At 49.5% G+C, this 27268-nt stretch overlaps 1 protein-coding gene and 1 long non-coding RNA gene across 7 annotated transcripts in view; both read left to right on the top strand.

The window, feature by feature from the left end:
* Positions 1-236: 236 nt before the first annotated feature.
* The window catches only part of PTGFRN (prostaglandin F2 receptor inhibitor), a 102156-nt gene continuing 75124 nt past the window's right edge, over positions 237-27268 (top strand). Inside the window, exons 1-4 of one of the 6 annotated variants that reach the window (XM_068691996.1) lie at positions 237-384; positions 484-653; positions 19945-20013; positions 25016-25164. In XM_068691996.1, coding sequence (XP_068548097.1) covers positions 568-653; positions 19945-20013; positions 25016-25164 — 304 coding nt within the window. In that variant the 5' untranslated portion in view covers positions 237-384; positions 484-567. Of the gene's footprint in view, positions 385-483; positions 654-17952; positions 18184-19944; positions 20014-25015; positions 25165-25918; positions 27264-27268 lie in introns of those variants that run through there. The other 5 variants (XM_068692009.1, XM_068692003.1, XM_068692017.1 and 2 more) reach the window with 5 other exon arrangements.
* On the top strand, positions 6847-11091 carry LOC137861064 (uncharacterized). Its single transcript, XR_011099344.1, has 3 exons — positions 6847-7183; positions 9847-10066; positions 10162-11091. It is a non-coding gene; the product is annotated as an uncharacterized lncRNA (long non-coding RNA).

The raw sequence follows: 27268 nt of genomic DNA, 5'->3' as shown, positions 1-27268 counted from the left end.
CATTGGTGTGGGCAAAGAGTGTGTGCATGGACGGAAAGGACGGAAACCAGGGCAGAAAAACACCTCGAGTTGACATTTGGTGCCTGCCCTCTTGGCTGTCAGCAGCACCAGCCCCAACACCGCAATGGCGCTTCATGTGCCTTTGTTTTGGGTGATATTGTTAGATGGTCTCTGTCTCGGTGCCTCTGAAATGCAGGTGCTGAGATAACAGGAAGAGATAAGCCCACAACAGAGGAGCTCTGCGTCCAGCAGCGCTCATTGGCTGCGTTTCCCATGCGCTTTCTCTGCCTACATAATAACAGAAGGAAGGCATTTGGGGTTGCTGCCTGCCCTCCCACACAAATACCTGCTTTCATTTCCAATCCTTCTCGGTGACTTGGGCAGGTAAGCGAGCATGGGGTGACTGTGGGGTAAAATGAACAGCTTGGAAACCAAAACCAAACGGCCTGTGGGCATCCTAAAACTGCGCTTCCGTGCTTACAGCTCCCCAGCTGAGCCCTGGTGAGGCAGAGCGGGCGGTAAGTCTGGTGTGTTAGGACAACTGAGCCCTTGACGAGCCTCCTGCTGATGTGTCATGCCTGGTGGGACAGCCTGGGACCTCTCTGGTTGGCAACCCGAATCAGACAACCCCTTCTTCCTCTGTTAAATGCAAGGTGAGCTTTCCCATCAAGAAAGGGAACGAAATAAAGGGGTGCTGCTTTGCTAATGAGTCTCTTCAATGTAAGGGATCTCATGCTTTTCCTCTGTAAAGTGTGCACCTCACTTGCTTTCACGATGGGCTCTTCCCATGCCTTGGTGGCTCTCCTGGCAGATGCTGCCCTGCGAGAGCAGGGGCAGGTCGTTGGCTTGAGAAGCTGCTGCTTGTGCTCCTGTGGGGGAACATGGGCCTGATTTCTCTTCTTGTCGGAGAAGGGAGCACCTGTGAGGTCTTGGTTTGTTACTGCCATCGCTGTAGCTCTCTGCTCTATGCAGCTTCCACTTTTCTGGAGCTTTTACAGCTGCTAAGCAAGCCACCTGAGGGAGCTGTGTCTCCGAGAATGGCTGCCTGCCTTGGGGCTCTACCCGCGGCTGCTGCAGGGCTCGCACGGTGCAGGCACTGCACAAGCTACATCTCCACTTTTACTTGGCTTCACCGTGATTTCAGTAGCCAGGGCCAGTGCGAGCAAGTGAGAGAATGAGGATGTGGTTCCTAGTGCAGGGGAAATGCCTGTAACTCAAACCTAAGACTCGACCAGCAAAACCTCCAACACCCTTTTGCTGAGCTTATCATATCTGTAGACTCTGTTTTTGTTTCAGCTGTACAAAAAAGAAAAAAAAAAAAAAAAGATTAGCCAAAAGCTAGCCTCTGCAAAAGAGGAACTGAGCAGCACCAAGGCTTAAAAAAAGCACAGTCAGGAAGGAAATGTGTCTGCACAGAAAGTGATTTTTAGGGAGACTTGAGGCCTTGAACTGGGAAATTAAATTCTGCATATTGGAGGAGTTTCTGGGAATCCAAGGACCACAAAAGAAAAGTCTGCTTAACAAGCAAAAAATTAATGAAAATAAAAGGAGCCCCCACTCTCTTTCTATATCATGCCTCTCATCTTAACTAGAAGTTTGGGCGGCACACAGGCAGCCTAATTTCACACTGCTGGGAACAGCAAATACGTCCCAGGTGATTGCTGCCAAAGTACACGCGCTTATCAGGCGCGTTCTTGCCTATCCCACCCCTCTTCCTTGTTGTCCATGTGCCACAGGAATAGCTGGGACACGTTTGAAGGTAAGGGGAGAGGCTGGGTGTACACTTCTCTGAATATCAAATGTCACCTGCAGTGGATGCGGCTATGGCTAGGGTCAGGCCAGCTGCTTGATTGCTCCCAAAAGCTGCTGCTGGGGACATGAGGGCTTGTCCTTTCCCCATCTACCAGCCCTGAAAGTGCCCTGCTCCCTTGTGCCAGCTCTTCCCCATCCCTGAAATGGGCTGCTCAGCTCCCAGCCCTGCTGGTAATTAACCACTTGGTCCTGGTGGGGCTGATGTTTCTGCTGGGCTAGGGCACTGGACTGGCCCGTGGTGGTTGAGAAGGAAGGGAGATCTCTGTTGATGCTGGCAAGACTGCCTCAGGAAAAGTGGCTCAGCTGTGGGAAAACCACCACAGTGCAGCTCCAAAGAGTCACGGGTGCAAGGGGAGGTTGGCAAGGGAGGAGAGGCATTTCACAGTGGCACTGGAGGAAGACGTGCCTCTTTATCTCAAAGCATACGTGCTGGAGAAGAGTAACAACTGTGACAGAGCACCTGAGGCAGATTCAGGCCTGATCTCTTATCTAGAGATGAAAAACTGCTCTGCTGCTGTCGGGCACCAAAGCAGCTGTCTCAACTGATTCAACGTGAGTATGCACGTGGTAGGTGGTGAGAACCCTCTGGAGGCTTTGAAGGATGTGTGCTTCCAAAGCCCTAATTAGAAGTTGTACAGAAGCACAGTGAAAAGGCCTAGGTTGGTCAGGTGAGAACCAAAAGCTCTTCGTCTCCCATGAATAGAAAGAAGGTTCTGTGTCCATTTCAAAACAAAATAAAAACCTGCTGTAGCTGCATGGGATGAAATAAATGAGAATTATTCATTTTGTTCATGGTCTTTAAACATGTTTATGGTCTAAAGTTGCACCAGGGGAGGTTGAGATGGGACATCAGGAAGAGTTTCTTCACAGAGAGGGTGGTCAGTCATTCAACAGGCTGCCCAGGAAGCGGTGGAGTCCCTGTTGCTGGAGGTACTTGAGAGACGTGTGGACGTGGCACTAAAGGATGTGGTTTATTGACGAGCCTAGGTAGGTCACGGTGATGATTGGACTTGGTGATCTTGAAGATCTTTTCCAACCTAGATAATTTCTATGATTTCCTGTGGAAGCTTTTGTGCATGCAATGTGGGATTTTGGCTGGACACAGCCAGCGGTGGCCAAGGCCTCAGGTGGTGAACAACATGGCAAGAAGAAGGGACACAAGATCTGTACCCGTGCTTAAGGGTCAGCTAGCCCATTGCCGCTCAGGGAAGGGATCGCTGCTTGGTCTCACCAGGGGGAGATGAGGATGTGTGGGCCATACAATGATGACAACAGTTTAGGGATGCCTTATTTAAGCACGGTACCTATTAGCCAGGTTCTGGCACACACCTCTAGGTAGGGAAGGCAGCGTACAGCATGGATCTACCATACAGCTCCTGTACAAAGCCTTCTCCTTGGGCCAAGCATGTTGTTCAGTTACCTCCAGAGACAAGAGGTAGAGGCAGTGGGTGCCTGCAGCATCCTGCTCCTTGCTGGTGGGAGCCTGGGGTGCACAACAGCTTGGCGGTGCTGTCATCTAGTGGGACAACAGGAGCATGGTCTGGTCAGGCCCCTGTGCCCTTTTCTCCCTGTGTTTTTTTTTTTTGTTTTTTTTTTTTTTTTTTTTACATCCTGACTGGCGAGCCTAGGAGTGTTGAGGAGCTTTTCCCTAGAAGCAGCAGCAGAAAAGCTGCTAATGGTCCAGGTTTCCTAAACATTTTTTTATTAGGTTTATGTGTCCAAGCTTACGAACTGGGCTGGCCCCTGATGTTCCTCCTCCCCATTAGGTACATTTTGTGTCTGTAAAAGAGACCAGCTCAATGCATAAATCGAATGAAAGCTGTCTCCCATCTGATTTAGTTCTTGTGTTGCGGTCAAGGAAACCTGGGCAGTCAAAGCTAGAGGCTTCCCTTAGGCACTTGATTTTTGTGATTCATATTCAAAACGCAATGTCAGTCATGGCTTTGTGTTCAGCATCCCAGCTACAGGTAGGTTCAAGTTTTGGCTCCTCTTGTAGCTGCTCAGACTTGTTCTGCCACTCACAGAAGAGGAGGCACAGGTCCCTGCTGGAGGCCCTGGGCTTTCCCACAGGGTACACTGAGGTGACTTGTCTTCAGGAAGGAAAAAGCCTTGTGAAAGGAGTGGTATTTGGGAGGCATTCAAGGCTGAGTGGCAGCGGAAGGGCAGAGGTGGGAGTAGGGTCTTGCAGCTCATCTTTCATCTTTTCCCAGCCTCTCCTGGCCTCGTCCTTTAAGTGCCTTGTTCCCCACACAGCGAGGGAATGATGAAAAATCTGACGCTGCTCATTTTGGGGTAAGAGCTGGGACACAAACACAGGTTGGGCAGGGAAATAATAGCAGCCTCCCAAATGAGAAACGTCGGTGGGCTTTTCTTTTTAATGATGCAGGGATTTTTAGCTGCATTTTAAATACTTGGTCTAGGTTGAAATCCTTCATCTTGTTATCTGTGGCACCTATGCACGTGTCAGGGAGGGTGATCTTGGCTGGTTGAGGTATCCCTAAGGAAACAGGGTTATGAAGGTGTGCCTCTGGTGGCCCCCATTTGTGCTGTCCTTCTCTATCCTTCCCCAGCAGCTCCTTATTTATTTATCTTTAAGCAAGCAGATTAACCTGCAGGTTACACCTGCTTAAGTGACATAAGTGATTGGCTTCTGAAGGACTCCTGGCTTAATTTTCATTACTCTCTTCTGCTGCATGAGGCACTCCTGGCCCAGCTGACTACTCCAGCGAGGAGTGGCAACCCCAGCAGCTCAGTGGGTGGTGGGTGGATGGAGCTCCTGGTGGGGCAATGGGGGCTGCAGAGGGCCAGGTAGGAAAGGGGGTTTTCCTTCTGTCCATTTGCTGAGCATGGACATGAGCAAGGGGATGGAAAGGAGGAAGCTGCCTTCTGCTTGGAGCTCGCTGGCGCTGGAGCACAACCCCAAGGGAAACAAAAGCATGGGTTGGGTGGAAGCTCCCAAATCACCACGGTGTGGTACCAAACCAGCCAGGACCAGGCCAGAAGCTTCTGGTGGGGGCCCCGAGGGCAGCACCCACCCCTCTTGCCCTGCCTGGGCCCCCACGGCAGCCAGCATCCGAGGAGAAACCCCAGAAAGGCCAGAAGAGGGCACCTGGAAACAACTGTTTTGTGCACAGCTGTGTCTGCTGTTGGGCTCTTCCCTTTCCTTTTTTTTTTTTTTTTTTTTTTTTGTGCTTTTTTATTTTTTTTTTTCTGTGCTTTTTTTCCTCCTCCTCCCCCCATTTTTCCCTTGCTTTTCTTTGCACAGGCCTGAAGAGCCATTTTCATCTTCCTAGGTACCTGCAGCTTTGTGGCATGGAAGGCGAGCCCGGGACATCTCCCACCAGCCGCCCTCCACCATCCCCACCCAGTTGTCCCACGTCCTCTCCCCACCGTGCCCCCCCAGTGCATGCTGCATCCCTCTTGCATACGTGCCCATGCCTGCGCGGAGCAATGCTCTTGGCTACAAAACGCGCATAGGCAGGCGAGTGCATCATAACCACACAATGAAAGCAGCAATCCTGGCACCAAACCCAGGCCTGATATTTATTTATATTTATTTATTTATTTAATTTTTCCTGAAAAGCGCCCTGAAACATGCAGGCTTCCGTGAAACAGCACCTGCATGCAAACCACAGTGGGGCTGGGAGAAAGGAAAAAAGAAATCACCTCACCCAGCAAGAACGTTAAGCAAAAAGCAGTGCTGGGCTTGGCTGTCTTTCTGAGGTGCTGTGGCATGCTGGCTCTGAAACCCTAAAATTCAGAAAGCTGAAAACGTTGAGCCAGAGATCCTATACATCAGGACTGCAAAATCGAAGCTGTCAGGCTGGGGAAATATGCAGAGGTCAGCTGCAACACCCAGCTGGGTGCGACACTGATCTAATCCAGTGTACAGAGCCCCTGGGGTTCATTCGGAGTGAATTTCGATGAGTGCTGTCCCCACGCAGCATCCACACCACGCTTCTTTCTGGGGGTGCCAGCATCTACGGTCTTTCCCTGTCTCACATGTGCAGACACACACTCTTTTCACCCTCACCCCCTGAACACGAGCTGCTTCCTCCTCACTTCCCATGGGGGCGTGCAGACTCAGGCATGAAATCTCTACCAACAAATGCTTTTTACGTGCTGTGCTGTGCGGCTGGGGTGTATGCTCTCATGTCCTAATTGCATCACTTTCCTGCAACTCCCTCCCTCAGGTGAGCACCCCTCTCTTAGTCAGTGCGTGCACATGATAAACATTTCATGCAGCACAGCCATGCCTGGATAACCCTCACACAGCCCCCAGTTACATGCACATCTCCTCTTTTAGGTACAGAGGCATGAACTTCTCTAGGTGTGTACAGACATCTTTCCCTAAAGGTCCATACAATATCAAGTGTAAATACACGAGTTTTCTTCCTTGCACAGACATGTGAGCGCACACTTACTCTCCTTTCTCCAGAATACACAAGCTCTGTTGATAAGCTGTCCCTGGTCTTTCTGTTCCCCATTGTTTATGATGCTGTTTTCCCAAATTTCTTCTCTCTCTCTCGCTTTTTCAGGCTGCCAGCTGAGCTGCGAGGTGCCACAGACAAACCACGTGAAGTTGTGTTTGTCCAAGGCCTTTTCCTGGGCCAGTGGGTGTCTTGTTCAAATGGGCTTCACGTTTGCTCTCCCTCCTCCACCTCACTTTGAGGGTACCACAGCGTTTTGATGGCACATTTCCTCCCCATGGGATGCTCTCAGCTGTAGGGGCAAGGGCCGGGGCTCTTCCTTGGGGAGGTGCAGCACCTCTTCCATTGCTGTTGCAAGAGCCAAAAAGACTCAACATCCGCTCCTGCAAACGGCTTCCTCTTGCCAGGACATGCAGGGGCACACATCCAGCCTGCCTGGGCTTACTAACTGCCTTGTCCCTGGGCTCGAAGGGCAGGAGCAGCGGGAAGCTGGGTGAGCAATGCAGGCACTTGGGTCAGTTGGGAGGAATTTGGGGGCATCGGCAAAGACCTGCAGCTTTTGGGAGGGCACAGCTTGTGGCAGGGGGTTCCTGTCACTGGAGGGAGAACAGGCTGTGGTGTGGGGCCGGGGACAAGGGGAGGTGGTGAGGGTCTCTACCACCCTTCCTGCCCCATGCTGAGCATCTTGCACCTTGCCGCTGTGCATAGCCCAGGGCCATGAAGGATGTGGCCTTGCTGAGGCTTTTGCAAGAGGTGGAGTACCTGAGGTGTCAGGCTCTGCACCTGGGCAGGGGCTCTGCCCTGGGGAAAGGGTGTTAGCCCCAGCCAGCCTTCAGCTGTGTTCCCAGCTGTGCTTCGCTTTTAAATACAGGCTTCCCACTGCTCACTGTGAATCTGCTCAGGCTGGGGCTGTGGAGAGGTGCAGGGGATGATGCTGAGAGGTATGTGCTGGCTCTGTGGGGTTATCTCAGTGCAGATGTGGCTTCTGGCTTTGTGAACCTCAACCTATCCTGGTGCAGAGGTGATGGGTGGCAAAAAGAGCTGTGCCAAGTGCCTCTCTCTGTGCTGAGCCCCAGCTGCATCCATGTGTGGTTTGGGGCTCTGCTGAAGCAGGGTAAATGGGTGCTGATTTAGTTGGAAGGGTTCCTGTCTCCAAAATATCTTTGTGATGAGGTGTGGGGGGAAGCCCCTTCTTTGCAGGCCCCTCTCTGACCCCACTGGGGGAAGCAAGGCCCATCCCTGTGGTGCCCCCAGAGGCTGGCATTTTTGCCTTGTGGGTGATGCTAGTGACAGGTATTTGGATGAAATACATTCAGAAACATAGCAGTGGGAAGCTGGGCTCCACTGGTTTCTCCCTGCAGTGCTGTGCTTGATACTGAACCCATTTTCTTCCCCTGCTGGTCTCAGTCTCCTGGTTCTCTTGCTGGGCTTAAAGCTCTGAACCAGTCATGCCCCCCATCTCTGTTGCCCTGTTTGCCTCTTGCATGGGGTTTCTAGACAAGCCAGAGGCAGGAGCCACATGTCCCTTGTGTGCAGTACAGCACTGGCCCCAGCTCCTGGTGGGCTTGCTGAGGTGGAGACCTCTGGGAGTACACAAAGAGCAGCGTTAGTGGGAAAAGCGGTGCAGGCCCGTCGGAAACACGTGAGCATGGATGGAGCCAGCTGTCCTGCGTGGGAAGGAGGGCGGCTGGCCCAGAGGGTGCGGGGGAGAAAGAAAAGCCTGACCTGGAGCGAGCTGCTCTTCTCCATGGCCAGGAAGATGAGCGGCTGGGGCTGGACGTGGGTGCATGGCACAGGGCCACGTGCTGAGGAGCGAGCTCTAAGGACACTGAGAGAGCCGCGGATGTCAGCTCCTGCGAAAAGGCTGTTGGATACCTTGTGGCCTGGGGAGGCTGACAGCGTGGTGTGTTTCTGCTTGTCATCATTAGCAGGGGCTTTACACAGGCCTGCTGTCACCTGGGGCTTTGTCCTCTCAGGGAAAGGCACAGGACCCCTGCCCATGGCCTGATGTGCAGCTCCGTGCTTTGCTTCTGGGCTGGCTCTGTGCCATGGATAAACATCCAGGGTATTTAAGGAGAGAAAACCTGCTCTGTATGGCCCCTTGCATCCTGAGCTGGCAATTCAGGTGGCAAAGGTCATCCCAAACACCATATATGTGCTGGGGTCTGGGCTGGATGTGGCTGTGGAGGCTGTGACAACCGTGTGTTGAGCAGAGGAACTTGGTGGTGCCTACAGGGAGGCCACGGCTCTTTATTCTTCTCTTTGAGAAATCCAGCTAGGCTCTGTGTTCAGGAATAATCTGAATTTATATGCTGACAGCTCTCCCTCAAAGCCGCAGCAGTGGTATGGGACTCAAAGCAAAGAGTGAGGCAGCCTCCTCTTTGTGTACGGTGAGCCAAAATGGTCCGATTTTTCCTCAGAAGCTTCTGGGTGACCAGCCATGTTAACACAGCTGCAGCTGTGTCTCTGCAGGGGTGTTGTTTTCCAAGCTGAAACCCAGAACAATCTCCTCAAAGACAAGCTGAGGAAAAAAGTGACTATGCTGGGAGGAGCAGCGTTGTTACTTGAGTGATGGGTTGGCTCTGAACAATTCTCTCCAAACTGGAGAATCACCTAATTTAGGTGGGAAGGGACTCCTTGGAGGCCACCTAGTCCAAGCCCCAGGGAGCCCCCAGATGAAGGAGGAAGACAGCAAGGCATCTTTGTGTTGCTGAGGAGACAAAGTCTGGAAATAACGCTCCCCCAGACCTCCCAGGTTTGCATGAGTTTGCAACTGTGCTTCCTGCTACTGGTTGGTCTGGGCGTATGAGGAGAACAAACGTTGGACGCTGTTTTGTGCTTCGGTCAGGTCGTGCTGCAGCCAGGAGGAGCAATGGCCCATAATGGAGAACATATGGGCTCGCACAAAAACACCCTCGCTTCCCTGCCTGTAAGATGGAAATAATAACTCAGTGCCTTAACGAAGAGTTGCAGGGCTCGCTTAAATAATTAAGACCTCATCTGGAGGAGGTGGCTGGAGGGCATTGTGATTTTGATGGCAGGAGCGTGGCCGGTATGCCTCCTGCCCTCACACCCCCACGAGAAGGTGATGCTGCCATGCCATGGGGACATGGTGGCCCTCTACAGTCCTTGTGGTGGCTGTACACGGTGTGAGATCAGCCCCATGTGGGGTGTTGGGTGGTTTCACTGGTCCTGTAGCTGTCTGGGTCTGTTCCTCGCTGCTGCTGTAGAGAACCAGCTCCCTCCCCTCTGACTGTCCTTGCACACGCGTGCTCTACATCAAACATTGGTTGTCTCAGAGCAGGGGCAATAAAAAAGTCCCCACGGATATGAACGTTTCCCAAGATAGCAACATCAGGGGACTACTTATTTATTTTTTTCCTCCTCCACCTCCAATTTTTTTTTTTTTTTTTAGGTTTTTAAACTGAAACTTTTTATTCTGCCTTCAGGGAAAGCATTACTTATCTTTCTTAGAGCTGTGTTTAAAAGAAAAAAAAAATATCATTTTCCCTTTCCATGCTGACCTTTCTGGGGCAGAGAAGAACGGCCTTTGGTGAAGAGAGTTGGGTAAGGCTCCCAACTCCTCCTCTCTGTCCTCCTCCAGGGCACCTTGTCCTCGCTTTTCCATCCCTCGCTCTTGGCATTGGTTCCTGGAGGAAGGGAGGCCAGCTCTGCTCCGTCTCCTGATTGATGGCTCTGCTCCTCCCCACATTGTTTCATATGTTCTTGGCCTCTCTTCTCCTGCTGAGCCTGACACAGCGATGAGATGAGGTCAATGCTCAGGATGTTTCAAGAGCCGAAGCCTGGGCTCTGTAACACGTGAGGTCCTCTCTGGTCCCCTGGGGTTGTGTGGGGTCCTTCTGCTGCCCGAAGCTGGGTGGCTGGGCTGCACAAACTCATGGTGGTTTTGTTTGGTCAGGGTGAGACTGCCTCCAAGCATTTTGCCACGTCCTGAAAGCCTGTAAGAGTGAGCTGCTTCTGAAAGCACCAAATGAAGTGTTTATGAGAAGAAATTGCTCCTGAGAGCCTGGCTGCCACCATATGGACAGGGAAACCAAATGGCTGGGAGACATCATGGGACCACTGTGCCAAAAAGGGTCCCTTGCAGCCCTCCCTGGTGCTGGGACTGTGCTGGCACCTCTGCCAGTCCAGGCCCTCATCCTGGCAACCCTGTGCAATAACTGGTTGAAGTCTGTCAAAGCTGAGAGGCACTGAGCAAAGCAACTCGCCAGTAAATGAAGTGGCTTTTTTCCAGGGAAATTTTTGCTCAGCAGAAACTATGTGGTTGCATCTGATATGGAGTCTGTAAGTGGCCATTAGCTTGTTGTGGATGAGAACAACATAATTGAATTTAAGGGAAAGGTTTAAGAGGAAATAAACTTTTCCTTTTGTGTCGAGTTTCCTGCACCACCACCACCCCATCTCTTTTATTTTTTTCCTCCAGCTGATAGCTGCAAATGTCAATAGGTTGCAGTTAATATGCAGAGATAAAAATAAGAACAAAGGGAGGAGAAATGAGGAGGAAAACTAGGGATGTCCATCTTCACTAGAGCTGGGCGTATGTAGCAATAAACGTTCACAAAATGTGCTTCTGAATAAAACATGCAGACTGTCTTCCTTAGCGATTGTGACCCATTTCATTCCCAAACACTGCTGAAAAAAATTTTCTGCCTACAAAGATGTTCACGAAAGCAAGCCATCTTTTAGAGTAATGTGAATAAACGTAATTGAGCGCCCGCACTGGCGTTATTCTCAAAGCCATTTTGAAGAGCTCTATTGGTTGCGTGATAGGCTCGTGGAACAATTCGGCATGATTGCAAATAACTTGCAGCTAGAAGAGGCTGTGTCTCCTGAGTGTGAAGCATGGCCTCTGGCTGGAAGCAGTGCAGTGTGACTTACATGACCAGTGGCATAAAGAAAGGGGGGGGGGGAGGCTGAGGGGTGGGATGTTTTCTGAGACGGGGTCCCAGGGAAGCCGTATGTTAAAACGCCTTCTTGCAAGGTACTTGTCAGACTCACCTGAGGGGCAGCCCTGTTTGCAAGGAGACAAGCTGCTTGTTGATAATTCAGGGCTGGGTAATGGGGCTGTGTCTGTCCGAGGATTTATCTGCAGCGAGCAATTTGATCAGCTTTAATCAAATGTGACAGCAACGTGAAGTGCAAAGATTTGGTCAATCGGTTTGAATTAATCCCCCCCGTGCCTCCATCAATGTCACCGAACCAGGGATCAGGGCATGCCCGTGTTGCTTCCTCGCTCAGCCCATGGCCATGGGACATTGATCCCCAGTTCCCGCACTCCTCTTCCTCAGCCCTTCTGGCCTGGGCTCTCCGAGGTGGGGATGGAAAGGAGCTGTTGCTTTGCACAGTGTCTGTTCACCTCTGGCTGTTTCAAAGTCCTCCCCAGTGGGTTTTTCACTTTCTTTTCCCTGTTGTAGCAGCAAGTTGCGTTTCATGCGCCCCGAACGCTGGGGCTTTCCCGGCGTCTCCCGGATGGCTATTGCACATTAAGCTGTAATTGCACCGTCAGGGAGTTTTCCTTTCTGATGCTCTGCCAAAACGTTCCCTTTGAAAAAAAAATTATATCTATAGAGGTTAGCCTGGGCAGGAAATAATCCAGACAAATGCATGCTACCCGATCTTCAGGCCAATTAATCCAAAACAGATACTCGGGGAGAGGGTGATAGGGGAAACGCCGAATGGGGTCTGCGGGGAGCGGGCAGCAATTTGGACACGCTGTAAGCTTGCAGTGCAGATGCTGGCAGCGGTGCTTAGTGCTTGTGGGCTATGGGGAGGGCAGGAGAGGGCTCTGCTCGCTATAGCGAGTGGGAGGTGATGCCTGTGTGCAGCACCACCACTGCTCTGTGCTCCTCGGGCATCCCCGGCTGCCTGTGGGTTGTGTCTGGAGGCAGTGGCTCACAAAGCTGCTGGACTGGGGTAATGTTGTGGTGGAAATAACCCACGGGTGATGTGTAGGAGAGCTTTCCCTGTTCCTGGCTTCCCCCTGGCCAGGAAAGTGTTTTCCATGCAGTTCAGGATGCGCCAAAGGGCGACCCTGCACAGGGGCCAGGTCTTGGTAAAAGCAGAGAGCATCCATGGAAAATTAAGAACAAATGGCAAAACAAAGAGGGGAAAAATGCCTTTTTTCACTTTCTTGATTCCATTTGTGAGGATTGGAGATTTTGGCTTGGAAAGGAATGAAAAATTGTTCTGAAAGCTTCATTTTGAAAATACTGAACTGAAGCCTGTTGGCTGCCTGAAGAGTTGGTTGGTCGCTCGTTGCGTTTTTTTTTATTTATTTATTTTCACATGAAGAGTTGTGCAGGCTGTGCCATCCCCCTGAAGGCTTTGGTGCCATCAGATCTGGATCGATGAGGGGAAAGGCACTACCAGTCACGGCATCATGCAGTCCCCAGTAGGAATGGGGAGACATTGTGGAGGCATGGCTTTCTGCAAGCAGCGCAATGAAATCTCTGATAAGATTAGTAGTAATCTGATGAACATTAACCAAAGGGGTGGAGGGGGATGGGATGCGACTAGGAAAAGTTTGATAGAGAGGTCTAATAGCAGGAAGAAGATTTACTGTGAAATAATGAATGCTTTTGCACTACAAATTGATTTGGAAGAAAGAAAAAAGAGGAGTCAATCATTCTCTCAGGCATTCTCTCTCACTGCTGTTTAATTTGTAGTTGTAATGGAAATAATATCTATAAACTCTCACTCAGTAGCTCTTCTTCCCTTCCTGACCCTACCCAGGAGGGAAAAAAAAAAAAAATAAGCCTCGAAGCATCAGAAAACCTTGAATGAAATCTTTAAACAAAAAAGTTACCTTCAGGAAGGGGTAGCATGAAATATTTTTTGTATAGATTTTAGTCCTGTTAGCTGTGCTATTTAAAAATGAATTGGATGCAGCAGGGAGATCAGCAAGAGCTGTTGTTAATAGCCTCTCTCTTTTCAAGACACATCTTAAAAAACCCAAGCACGCTCCCTTTGTGGGATGTACAGCTGGAGTGATAGGAGCTGCTATCCAAATCTGAGCAGTGTGAAAGGTGGGTCGGGTGTCCAAGCTGCGGGAGGGGAGCTGTCAGCAGAGCCGGCAGTAGCCGAGCTCTAGAGGAAAGAAGCCTGAGACAGCAAGAGGGAAATCTGCCCTTCACATCCCTCCTGCATTTTGGGGAGCAGGCCTTGCCTCCGCCTGCACCCCCGAGCCTTTGTGCTGCACCCTCCAGGCTGCTCTGAGTCTTCCTCCTTCAGGCTGTGCTCACTCTTCCAGTCCAGGTCTCTGCAGAAGGAGGTTCCTTCTGGAAAATGAGAAGAAATGATGGTCAGTGACTGGGAGGAAAGCAGGGACATTCTTAGCAGCCTTTTGGCCAAAAGCTGAGAGAATGAAAGGTGGAAATTAGGTGGGGAAGTAACTTCTGCTACAAACAGCTCTCTCAGCTCATGCTAGCAGTGCTGGCTTTCTTTTGACGACATTTTGATTGCTTTAAAGTCACGTGCTGTGCCTGCTGGGTACTTTTTTCCACGGCTAAGCTTGCAACGTGAGCAGCTGAGCAAGGCTGCACAGCCTGCAGGAGCGGCTGATCTCCCAACACAGCAACAGGTCCCATTAAATGGACCATGGGCCATGCAAGATGCATGGCCTGACCCTGCACGGCCTGGAGGGGGGCAGGAGCCCCTCTGCTGCAGCTCCTCAGTGCCTGTTAGAGGTGCAGAGCCAGGTGCTGAAGGGTCCAGCGGGACAGGGGGACGGTGCCCTCCCCTAGGGCTTTAGGAGCCCTGCAGCGAGTAGTGGGGCTGGGGGACAGGGCCCTTTCCTGGACCTTTCAGGGAGAATGGGGTGAGCCAAAAAGCTGGGAGCATGTGGGCTATTCTGCTCTCCGGGCAGCAGACGTGATGTCCTTAGCCGCTTCTGGCTGGCAGCAGCGCTTCAAAGGCCTGCAGAACAAAGCTCCTGTTTTCCTTCTGTTTCACCTTAAAGGCAAGAATAAAGCAGGTCTTCCCCAGGGACTAGAGGAAACCATAGGAAAGTGTGCCAAGGGGAACATATGCCTCCTGTGGGATGTGAGGCAGGATTTCCACTGACACCGCTCATGGCACACCAGCAAAGCAGAGGTGTATGGGCTGGGGACCTCCGGTGAGGCAGGGATTTGGGGGCTGCCAGGGGGTGCTGCCAGGGTCGTGCCAAGTGAGGTGGGAGCACACTCTCCCTGTGGGCAGCGGGCTGGGCAGTGAGCTGTGCACTTGCTGCTGGTGCTTAGTATTTATTAATGGCTTGGAAAAGTGGGGGAAGCAGCGAAGCAGCAAGGTTTGCAGATGGCATGAAATTATTTAGGTGAGAGAAGGTGCCCGGCGGGACTTACCCGCGGCAGGTGAGTGGGCAGGCGAAGCTTGCTGTTGACAAACACAGTGCAGAAGGATGCCTCTGTGCCTTGCCAGCCTCTCAATTTACCGTGGCCGGCCGGGTGATGGCAGGGGGAGGCTAGGTGTCACTGCACACAGCTCAGTGGAAACATCTGCTCAGTCTAGAGCAGCCATCTCAAGAGGGAGTAAAATGGCTGGCTGCATAAAGAGAAGGATTTAAAAAAAAAAAAAGACGAAAATGCCACCTCTCTGCTGTCTGAGCAAAGTGGTTGATTTATGGACTGGGGCAATCTTCTATTGCACGAGTAATGCAGGTGAAAAATGGGAGCCAAAAGTAGGCAAAGAAAATGATGGATGCAGAGAGATGGAAAATAGTGACTGTGTCTTGCTCCCACTTGTATAAGGAGGGTTGCGGTGAGGTGTCTGAAAAATAAAGACAACTCAGTTTCTAGAATAACAGAATGGTTTGGGTTGGAAGAGACCTTAAAGACCACTCAGTTCCAACCCCCTGCCATGGGCAGGGACACCTCCCACCAGACCAAGCTGCCCAAAGCCCCATCCAGCCTGGCCTTGAGCACCTCCAGGGATGGGGCATCCACAGCTTCTCTGGGCAGCCTGTGCCAGGGCCTCACCTCCCTCACACTAAAGAATTTCTTCCAAAAATCTAATCTAAATCTAAACCTCCCCTCTTTTAGTTTAAAGCCATTGCTCCTTGTTCTCTCCTGCAGCAGGGGTGCTGGCACCTCTGCCCCGTGCAAAGGCTGGGTCTTGCTTAAATTACTCGAGCAAGACAAGCCTTTGCCTCTGATACGGTGAGGAAATGTGACCTAGTTAAGCCCAGCCAGTTTTGAGTGTGATGAAATGGAAGCGACTTCTGTGTTGCCGAACTCTGCCACCAGAAGCAGGGCATTAGCTGCACAGCCTGCCCAACAGCCACCCAGCGAGGTGTCTGTAGGCATCCCACCCCTCCTCATCCTCATCCCCAGTGCTGCTGCTGCCAGATGGGCAGTGGGCACCCCTCTCCCAAGCAGCCCTGGCCATCCCGCGCCGTGCATTGCACTGCTGCGTGAAATCCAATTAAAGGGTGAAATGAATTTCGGAGTCGCTGCGAGGGGACGGGAAATGCCCATGCACAGAGGAGCAGCAAGGAGACGGCTGTGGCCTCGTTTTTAAGCCCAGCCGGACTGAAAAGCTGCTGCCGTGGCTGCAAGGGAACTATAAACGTACCATGCAATAACGTTACTGCTTTGATGGATGCTGTAAAGGCTCTGAATGCTTTTCTTTCTCTCTCTCTCTCTCTCTCTCTCTTTTTTTTTTTTTTTTTTTTTTTTGTTATACTACGGCCTTGTACCTTGCAGCCTCCCTCGCTGTAAGATGCCAGCTTCATTTGTAACTCAGCTCCTGCCCTCTCCTCTCTCTGTATCTTTTTCTTAATGGTCACAGAATTTATTTTGCCACCCCTTTCCTTGAGGACAAAAAGAAGTGCTCTAGTATTTCAGGAAACAAAGCATTTCTCCTCTCCTCTTGCTGCTCCCAGCGCAGGTTTATGCCTCTCTGAAGCAGAGATGACTAGCAAGGAGCTTCAGCATGGGCTGCAAAGCGCGTGGAGCATTTCTCTTGGGGGACTGCCCTTGAGGGACCGTACAGGCCTGTGGAGGAGAGCCTCTCCTCAGGCCTGTGGAAGAGAAACTTCGAAGTGCTGAAAGCTATCAGTTCTGTCATTTCCCCCCTCGGAAAGTCCCCCTTTCCTGCCCCCCTTCCTGGTGTGTGCTCAGGCTGCGGGGCCAGGTGGGGATGGAGGCCAGCAGCACATGGGGCCAGGCAGCCATTAGGTTCAGGGGAGAAAAGATCCCCAAGGGCCGGGAAGGCTGCAGGCGCAGGGCCTGGCTGCAGGAGTTCCTGTGCTGTGGGCTGCCAGGAGCTGGAGGGTCCTCAGGGGAAAGTCACACAACACTTCTCCTGGCTTTTCTGTGCTTTTCTCTTAAATGTCTGCTCTGGGCCGCTGCTAGCAGCAGCGTCCCAAGCTGGATGCCCAATGGGCCTGGTGAAGGGCAGTCATTCTTGCGCCCTGCTCTCTGCTGGTTTTTGGATTTCATTCACCCTCCTCCTTCTGCCTCTCTGGTTGTTTCCCTGCAAGGATGACTTCTCCTCTCTCCTGTTCTGCTCTAGCCTGCTTGTGCCTTATAGGATTCGTTGCAGTGTTCAGCCCGGGCTTGGCTCCGGCTGAGGGTGACTCATTCTCCGTGCCTTGCCTTGCTCCCACCTCCCGGCTCTCTCTTGGACATCTGCTCTGTGCTGCCTAACTCTAACGTAGCCTGCCTGAAAATGAAGCCCTGCTCTGTCTCCCTTTACAGTAAGAACCTGACTTCCCTGGAGGGCTGGGGTCTCTCCAAGGGCACGGCAGGCTCCCCAGTGGTGAGCACCAACAGCAAGGCTTCGGGACGGTCCCTTCCATCTTCTTCCTCCTCCTGTCCCCAGCCTAAGATTTAGCTGGTCAGCGAGGGCGTGCAGTCTAACAGAAGCGGAAGGTTGAGTTTCTGGCCAGTATCATCTGACCAGACAAAAACCTTGATGAATGTGTTTTTTTTTTTCCCCTCCTTTACTAAAACGAATTCAGGCGAGACCAATGTTTCCTTCTTGGTGAGGGATTTCTGAGGTTCTGACTCCATGGAAAGTTTGACGGGCTTGGGTGAGCGGCCAATTTTTGAAGACAGCATTTGTTGAGGGTTTGCTCAGTGCCTGGAATATAAAACCGAAATAAACATATACATTCAGTAGCTCTGCTGAGAGTTCAGGGCTTGGTGTGTGTACTGTCCAAACATGCAGGAAGGATTCTGCTGCTGCAAACCCAAGCTAACCAGTCAAATTAAACACAAAGGTATGCACTTAAGAAACACCCGTGCAGATCTGCAGTTGAATAACATCCGTGCTGTGAAGGGACAAATCCCAGGCACGTTTCTGAGTGAAGATTTCCACAGCTTCTATATCTCGGTAATAGTAAGTCTTTCTGTAGGTGCTCCTCATCTTGAAGTGTCTCCAAATGCTTTGTGCATGTGCATATGAAGGTGGTGGTGGGCTCTGGGGTGGGATGTGGCATCCATTCTGCATGACCTACTGTGTCCTTGGGCTCATTCTCCCCCACACAGAGCCCCCCAGTACAAACACAGTGCTCTTAGCTCCCTCTGAATTCCTCTTCCAGCCTCCTCCCCCTGCATTTCTCTGGACTTTCTCCACATCCCTCCTTGCATCCCTTGCTCCCATGCTCACCCTTGTGCCTAGAGCCCCCTCCCCAGTACTGCTGCACATACACTGCTCCTCTTCCTAGGCAGCCCTCTGCAAATCCTACTCCCTCTTCCTCCCTCTCCTCCCGGATCCTCTGTGCTTGAGCTTGCACCTTCCAGTGGAATTTGCATGCCCTGCCTGTTTCAGCTTGTAAGCCACCTGGGACAGCAAAGATGTTTTATCTGCAGTGACAAATTGCTGCGTGAAGTTACAGTGCTACTTGAAAAGAACAACCTCCCTAACAACGTCGCAGCCTGATGGCCATGATATACCTGGGAAAAGGTTAAAGAAAACAAAGGTGAGTGCTGATATATTGAGGGCTGAAACTAAAGAAATGTACTGAAAGCTTTCTTTATCTCATGCTTTGCACTTGGCCCTTCTAAGATCACCTGTCAATTCCCAGCATCCCATTTTAGGCAGACGAAGAATAAACTGTGTGCCTCAGGGGTGGCTGGGCCATACTAATTTTAACAGCCACCCAGCAAACCCCCACAGATTCCTAGCTTCAGATTATACTGATTGTATGGTTTAAGTAGTCTAAAACCAGGACTCTAATGCCATGTGCCTAACCTCACTCATCAGGCCATACCATCTAATCTTCTGCCATACCCATTCACCTTATTTTTTGCTTCTGGACTAGGCTTCTTTGGAATTTCACATGTCTTTACAACTGCATGTAATGGCAGGCAGTTGGCAAGTAAGCTGCCTTGAGCTTCTGTTCATCCTCCTCTTGGATCTCACAGTTCACAGATTTCCACCCTTGTCCATGCCTTTGTCCCAAGCTCCATCTCTAGCTTGGTGGCTCCTCAACATGGAGAGCTTGGTATGCTCGTGGAGTAGGGAGTGATCTCTCTGTACCCTGAGCAGGAGGAGAGCTGGTCACAGTGCAGAGGGAGACTCAGAGCCTTTGGCCCATTCCCCACAGACAGGGTGGATAGTGTGAGTCACGCTGCACGTGTCTGATAGAAACAGGCTTGGGGCTCGGCTCACTGATTTCTGTGATGAAACAGTCCAGAAAGCAGCCAGGAGACAGTACTAGGCCTTTGCCATTCTTTCTGTGGTCAGCAATATGAGGCAAACCTGGCAGCTGAAAGGCAATCGAACACCAGCTGTATGAAACCTTAGGTTGTTAACGAGATAAGCATCTCTTATGAAGATGATGGAAAGTAGGATGGAAAGGATCTTCTGTGTTATATTGCCCAGTCCCCTGCTGTTTGAGGTGTAGGGGTGGTACCTGTAGGGAACTGCCCCAGCTTTGCATTAAAACAAGCTGGGATTTTGTCCTGATAAAACCTCCTGGAAGGCAATCCCAGAAAAGCGCTTCTTGGAGAGTCAGGACCTTCTTCTCAGTTCCAGCTGAAATGTTTTCCTGGCAAATTTATACTCATTTTGCCAGCACTGCCCTTTCACTCAAACAGTTCTTCTCTCTTCCTGGTGCTTCCCTCCAGGGTATTTATAAGCAAAAAATATATCCCAGCCTGCATTTTGCTAGACTCAAGAAACCAAGCTCATTTACTCTCTTCTTGTAGAAGAAAGGTCTCTCCTTCCCTGGTCATCCTGAGAGAGAGAGGCCAAAAAAAGGCAATTTTAAATTAATTCATCTTTTAAATGGATGTACAGTATTCTGTACTTTTTTGATGGCGTTAAAATCTTCCTAGTCCTATTAGAAATCCCTCATCTGATGTGTCTTAGGTTCACATTTGTCTTTCTCACATCTGCATGATGTTGCTAGCTTGCAGTCATTTGATCGGCTAGTGCACTCAGGTCTTTCTCCTCCTCTGTCACTTCCAACTGATGAGCTCCCAGCTGGTAGCAGAAATTCTCGTTATTACTCCCTCAGGGCACGACCTCGCATTTTGTACTATTAAATTTGATTCCATCTCTATTGCTTCTGTCCCTTTTTCGTAAGAAAACTGCTCTGATTAGTCACCGTATAATGCCTTAGAGACCTAAAGACATATTCACTACATTTTTATTTTTAGAAACCGTTTGCTGTTTCAGTATTTTCATTCAGTGAATGATGCTGATGTCTCTCTGTATTACCACATCTTTCTAACAGGAACTCCAGACTGATGTGGAGAAGGGTAGTGGAAAATTGCCTCGCGGATGAAATACACGGCAAAAACAGGTATATTTCCAAATTGTTTCAAGGAAATAATTCTTTAAGTTGGTTGTCATTCTGTTGCATAAAATGATCAGACACGGTGTCCAATCAGCTGAGAAGTGCAGGTGTGGAGATGTTCTGTTTTACCTATTTTTTCTGAAGCAATCCACCTTTGCTGTGTCTGAATTTACGGCGTCTCGCTGTCAGAGCACATATCTCGTCTTCAGCACTGTCACAATGATGGCTTCCAGCACTTTTGGTTTGTAACCACCAAAACTATTTTTATGATGTTCAAAGTACTTCAGAAACAACTGTCTTTATTGCTTAATTATTATGCTCAATTACCACGGCAGTGGGCAGCTTATGAAGATCTGCGATGGTGATGAGAATTCATTTATTCTGACCTCCAACTCTCAGCTACAAATAATTGCTTTACCCAGAGAAGGCCTGATGCAATGCAAAAAAACCTCCCTTCACCTAGGATGCCATAGCAGCCCTGAAGAGCCTCTGAGGCTGCGCGTTGCCCACTGGAGAGAGTCCAGGACCGACAGTCCTGGGGTGCTCTGGCTGCACTGTGTGCTGCAGGCAGGCTTTGGGTAGCCACAGAGAGACAGAGAGCTTGGTTTTGAGAGCATGCTTTGGAAGGAGACATCTTTGGAGAACCGTGCTAAAGGAAATTGCCACCGCGAGAGCTGTTTTACGGACAAATGTATTGCAGGAAACAGATGGGGGGATGTACACAACAGTACTGCAGAATTTTATTTCCCATGTCTGGATTGCTAGGTGTTTCACAGGGCCGTCAGCTCTTTACTGGACTACTCCTTTGTAGCTGTCTGAGCAGCATCTAAAAGCAATGGGCCTTCCCTCCCAGGGGGATGTCTGCAAGTGAGTATTGAGGTTACTTGGGCTGCTTGTGAACCAGACAAAGCCACTGTGTGCAGGGAGCCACAGTGGTGCTGTGGTGTTAAAATCAAAGGCGGCTTCTACTTGTTCTCACTCCTGCAAATGGGGCACATCCCAGAGGCACAGGGCAATGTGCTATAGTGGTCTTCAGAGGGGTGAAACTTGGTGGCCAGGAAAGAAGTTTCCACACTGCCTCCCGTGTGTGCACTGAGGGTGCCCTGTGTGTTGGGGTGCCTGTGGGGAGATGCATCTCTGTGCCCTGCTGCCCTCAGTCAAAGTGGCAGAAGGACAGGATCTCTGTGCACCCTTTCAAGATATAAGTACCTTTTTATTATTTTTTTTTCTATTTTTTTTGGCAAAAACTGTTTCCTGCCTTGTCCAAGCCTGTTAATGAGGTGCCTGTGACACCTGACAGGGCCTGCCTATGGAGACGTGGAAGAAGGAAGAAAACAGCAGAGGGAGAGGGAAGGCAAAGCATCGTTTTGGAAGCACGAGAACTTCTGAAACATTAATCTGGTGGATAACTCCCTGCCAGCTGAATTTCACTAAACCACTGATCTGAATCATGTCACAGATGGTATCGTCTTCCAAAGTGTTAGCAAAACACAGGGCTCAACCTTCAGTGGCCGTGCATCGCTATTTCTGATCCAGCACAACACGCCTGTAAAAGACAGAGCTTGTAATAACTGCAGCTCAGGAAAAAAAAAAAAAAAAAGGAAAATAATAACAGTTTGAGATCTGAATAGCTGGCTTGCAGAAGGAGAATTGCCCATTTTGCTCAGTGCAGCAGTGAAGATGGGCTCATAGGAAAAAGAGCAGCACAAGCTCTGCTAGACTGTGAGATCCGCTTTGATGCCCTTTAATAAGTGTAAAATCCCAACTGGCATTTCTAAGTGGAAGGCAAAGGTGTTAGGCTTGGTGAAATAGGACCAGTCATGACACAGGCAGAAAGAGAGGAGGAAGAGATTGCCTGTCAGCTGGGAGCCTCCATTCCTGTTATTTCACAACTGCAGGAAGAATTTAGGTTTGAAACGTTGTTTTAAATATTAAAACCCGTGCTACCTGCTGTGGAGATGGATAAATGGTCATGCTCCTGAGCTTTTGTGATCTGATAACAGAAGCTACGCCTGTGTTATCTTAACCTGGGGTCTGGCACCTGAATTTCGGTGCGTGGCCAGTGCTCCCTACTTGCCTACTCCTGATTTCCACACAGGAGGGTAGCGCCCAGGCCCTATGCTGATGTGCCTGGGCAGACAGCCCCTCCGTGGCTCAAGGAGGGCATCTGAAGGGGCTGCATCTTCCCACCGGGCACTGAACTGCTGGGAGAAATGCAGGAGCTGCCCTAAGCACTCCAGCATTATCATGGTGCTACAGAAGGACCTAAGAGGAAATTAAATAGGGCCAGAGCTGCCCTAAGCACTCCAGTATTGTAATGGTGCTACAGAAAGACCTAAGAGGAAATTAATAGGGCCAGAGTAACCAGATTTGAATAGTATGTAGTACAAAAGGCTGAGGAATCTGTCAGCCTGAGGCAAGACCTCTCACAGAAGATGTCAGCCCAGCCAGTTAAAGTCAGGCAGCCTCAGAAGAAACTGAGTATAATGGCAACCTGCATAATAGGCGCTGCTACCACCTATCACAGTAATGAGATTTCATAAAGAAAAGCCCATCTCAGTGGCTTCCAGGAGGATTTACTGCAGCAGACAGCTGGGCACATGGGCTGATTAAACACAGATGCAATTTTGAACAACTGCAACAGCCTCTCACGTTTTACCGTACCCAGGCAGTTCTAGCTAAAAGAGATGCAGCAGACACATTCAATCCTTTTTTAGCTTGTCTGAATGTGTACGCGCTGTGAGAAAACTAACCACCGATTCCCTGTGAGGAGGATGGTGCAGCACAGGACCCGTAGCAGGACGGTGGCATGTCCTCTTGGTTAGGAGGTGGGAGCTGTGATGTTGCCTTCTCCATCCTGGAGGAGGACCTGGAAGCAGGACTCGGTTGTGAGCCTGTCCATGTTTGACTTGGCTGGGATGCTTCACGGTCAGCCAGGGCCGCAGGCACAGCCCCATCCATCGCTCCTGGCTATAAATTGGTGAGGCTGCTACACCTTTTCTCCTGCCTCAAAGTGAGCTGCTGCCTGGCTCAGTTAAGGCACTGCCAGCAGGAGCTGTGACTACCTGCACTTGTGATTTTGATCTGTGATTGCCTGGTGACTTGGCCAAAGCACTAAGAGATAACAGGGAAAGGGCTGGGGTAAAATCTCACTGGCACTGAGCTTATAGACAGGATGCTACTTAGACCTCGTTTTCCCCCAAGGAAAGGTTTTGTTTGATCTCAAGGTGGGCTGGATCCCACTCCCTTTCCTCAAGGCCCTACTGCAGCAAAGCAGTGGCTCTAGCACCAAGCTTTGAAATGCTAAGTGAGCGCACAGGATCTGAAGACCCACTTCACAGACAGGGCTCATTCAGTGGTGAGATAATCTCGAGAAAGAAGGGAATGGTGCAATTAAGCGAAGGGATGCTAAAGGCAGGGGATATTTGGGCTTCTTCCCTTATGAGTCTTTTTAATACTGGGGCTGAAGCAAAGCCACGATTCCTTAAATCACCTAACACCTGGAGGCCACTGGCAGGCTCACAGCACAAAGTGGATGCTTCTGCTACTGGTGTTATTATCATCATCAGTCTTGCTAACCAAGCAATGATAGAAAAACTCATTGTCTGAGGAGCTGTGTCCACCCTCCTTTTCTACACAATATGGCTTTAATTATGCTCAAAGGATCTAATGACAAATTAGGGACTAGTCACTGCCTTTTGAAGTCAACAAAAAGATTCCTGTTGACTGGATTTGACATTGGCTGAGGACCATAAACTGCAGGAGAATGTTTGGATTGCTGTGAACCTGCACTGGACTCTGTTGAGGGGTGGCTTTGCCCCCTGGGAAGCTGCTGGTGTCAGAGCCAGCAGAACTGAGCACCCATGGCTGCCAAAATCAGGAGCACGGTTTTATCAAACCATCCTCTGCTGTCATGTTCATGTTCGCTCCTGGTCTGTAGAGGCATTGCAGGCTGGTCTGCAGCAATCACCACTTACCCACACACCACCCCATTGCATCCCTGGACTGCTGTTTTCCTAGCTGTAAGGTGGGACCAGATCATCAACTCATCACCAGCTAAGAATATGACCTTTTTTTTTTTCCTCTTCCCTTGTTCTAGGAAAAAATGTCAGTCCACGCTAATTTTAAAACTGACAAAGCTATCAAATTAGATTCAATTAGGCTCTTTCCACCCCTTGCACATGCCTGAAAAAAAAAAAAAAAAAAAGAGCTCAGTTATTGGAGTTTAGCTGACGATGCTTTTGTGCAAGAAAGGAAAGGCTCCAGCGAGTTTCTCTGTAACTGAAGCCATATGGGATCGAGACTTGTTGGACCAATACAGAAACGTGTCTGTGTCACAGAGCATTTTGATTCCAAGACATACAATGGACTGTTTGCAAAGTCACGTTGCTGGTTAAAACTACATTTTTTTTGATTGACAAATAATTTAGGGACTCAGCTGCTTAGGAGGATATGGTCTAGCTGATTGCCTGGGAAAGTTTTAAAAAAACCCAAGCTAGCCTGAGGTTCTCTGTTGACTTGTTTTCATATTACATCTAACAACCACACTGTGGTAAATGTTTGCCAGCCTTTTAGGCAAGTTGCTTAAGGCATGTCAAGAGATAAGGAGAGTTAAAAATGATTTTAACCTCCTAATTTCCCATCCACCCTCCCCAACACATGCATGATTGCTGCACCGAGAAGCAGGTGAGTTGTTAATGCAGATTAAGTTGTCCTTCGAGGAGCTACTGCAATTAATCACCCAGTAACTCCCAAACCAAGAAGTATTGCCATGACACATTAGTGTTTCCAGATTTGGAAAGGACTTGATAAACGCTTAACTGAACTCACGCAGCAAGCGAGCTGTGGTGGAGAGAAAAGCACGCCTCTTTCAGAGGAGGGCATGGATTCAAGGGAAAAATAACTTCCCTGTTCTGCCTGCTCGGTCAGTAACCTGTGTGGTCAATAATAGCTTTTATTTTATTATTTATTTATTTTATTTTACTTTACTGTATTTTATTTGATATAGGTGTTTGGCAGAAAAGAAGCAGGTTGGAGGAAGTCGGAGGTGTTTCATCCTCTCAGAGCTTGCTGATGACTGGAGGCTTCTTCACTTCCATGTAGCATCTTCCGCAGCAGCCCGTGACTACTTGAAGTCTCTCTCTATTACAATACGAGGTATTCCCCCTCCTTTTTGATTCTTGTTCTCCGTGTCATATGGATTTGTAATGTTAAGGTAATGGAAGGTAGCATTTTGTAGTCCTCAAAGAGCTTTGGTAATTCTGGGTTAAGTCTGGCCTGGGGAACTGTATTTTACCACAGAACAGCGTTCATGTTATCAGTTATTGTACTGCAAAAGGGCCTAAAAATCTCATTATGATCCCCTCTCCAAAGGGTGTAGTATCAAAAGGCATTAACGAGGCAGGTAAGAGGATACCTGTGGTTATGGTGCCACGTGGCACTGTAAATTGAGGTAACCTGAGCCAGTGTGCACTGGAGAAAGGCAGTCACCGGTGGCAAATCCCTCAGGTCACGGCTCAGTGCCTCCAGTGCAAAATCTGAGCCATGTAGAAATGGAGTGGAAACACCACGAGGGACAAGAACGGGAATGACCTTGTAGAATTTGTTGCTAACCAAAACAGGTGAAGTCACCTGCAGTTGTGTGGGAACCTGCCTGCAATGGGGCTAGGTATCAGCTTCCTGGTGTGGATTTTCCATCATAATTTACCGCTCAGGAAAAAAAAAACAAAACAACACACACACAAAAAAACAAACACCACACAACACAAAACCAAAACAGAAAAAATGAAGTGAAAAAAAACAAATGTTTTTTTGTGTAATGCCTCATAATAAGCTCTCTCTGTTGCGGCAGCAGCTGCAGTTTTTCCTCTCAGATTTCTCTTCTGTTATTACTGAGAAAGAATCAGCAGCTGCTTAGGAAGTAATCCAGAAAGATTCATTGAGAGGCTCCTGGTGATTTTTCAGAGACTGATCGGACAGAAGTAACGTCATTGAGGAAGGGATGGGGTCTCCTGTGTTTCACCTGCTCCTCATAAATTAGTGGCTTGTGATAAGTCTACAAGGAAACAACAGGAGGAAGAATCAAGAAATAACAGGCCCAGGTGATGGGAGACGAGTGCATTTTTAATGTCACAGAGGGGGTGTGGGAATTGCTTAGGTTACTTTAATGATCATTTTTGCAGCTCTCTAAAAGCTTGTGCTCCACGACACTGCTTTCCAACTGGCTGTACCTGGAGGGATCACCCAGAAGAGATACAAGAGATACACAGTGTCCTCAAGTAGCATACCTTCAGGACACAACCCAGGTGGGGTGGATTTGGTGCTGTTGTCATGCCCTGTGTTTCACAGCTGGGTTGTCATCAGGACAGCCATGTCCACCTATGGCTGGAGGCCAAAACCTGCTGGCTATCCCCCTGCCCTCCTGCTTCTGAACTCCCCCTGATGACACCCCAAGCCCAGCTGGCTCCAGGAATAACGCAGGGAGCTGGGGTGAGGTGGAGCCTCCAAAGGTCTCAAGGCCGTGAATCTTGTTATACAGAGAATTAAATGCAAAAGTTTCCTCCTCCTCAGTCATTTGCAGGTAGGGGAAGAAAACAATTAACCCCAGGTAAAAGCAGTTGGGCCAGCGACATCCAATGCTCCCAAATGCTGTCCACTGAAGTACATGAGCTGTCAGGAATGTGGAAGAGATAACTGGAGGCTAATAGAGCCAATTACTTCTATGGAAAAATCCCAGCTCTTTCTCTTTATTGGAGTGGGCTCACGATCATCTATATAAAAGAAAGCTGTGTTCTGAGGACACACGCATTTGCATACGGATGGTGTTCTCTTGCAAATTATTTGAATAAAAATAAAAGAAAAATGAAAACAGGAGTTTTCACTCAAGGGAAAAGTTAATGAACTCACTTCTCTTTCTTTCACTCCCTGATTAAATATTATGTTACCATTTTATCTTTGTGCATGAAGAGTACAGCCCGATTCTGTATTTTGCCAGCTTCATTCATGAAGCTTTGTATTATTTTTACTGTGCTAGAAAATTAAAAATGACTCTCTCCACATGAGAAGCAGAATGAAGAAGAGAAGAGCAGTAATTCCCAGCAGTGTGGAAGAAGGAGAAAGTGAAAGATGAGACATCTTTTGTTTGTTCGAATAGGCATGAGATGTGCTCCAGCATGTGCTGATGGGAGTATTTCAAGAAGACCAGCTACAGAAGCTCAGCGAGAAATACAAAAGGCATTACCTGCTTTGTAAGATATGTATG

The sequence above is a fragment of the Anas acuta genome, chromosome 1 (assembly GCF_963932015.1).
Source record: "Anas acuta chromosome 1, bAnaAcu1.1, whole genome shotgun sequence".
NCBI classification, from domain to species: domain Eukaryota; kingdom Metazoa; phylum Chordata; class Aves; order Anseriformes; family Anatidae; genus Anas; species Anas acuta.
The sequence above is the reverse complement of the archived record's forward strand: the minus strand, read 5'-3'. Positions and strand labels throughout refer to the sequence as shown.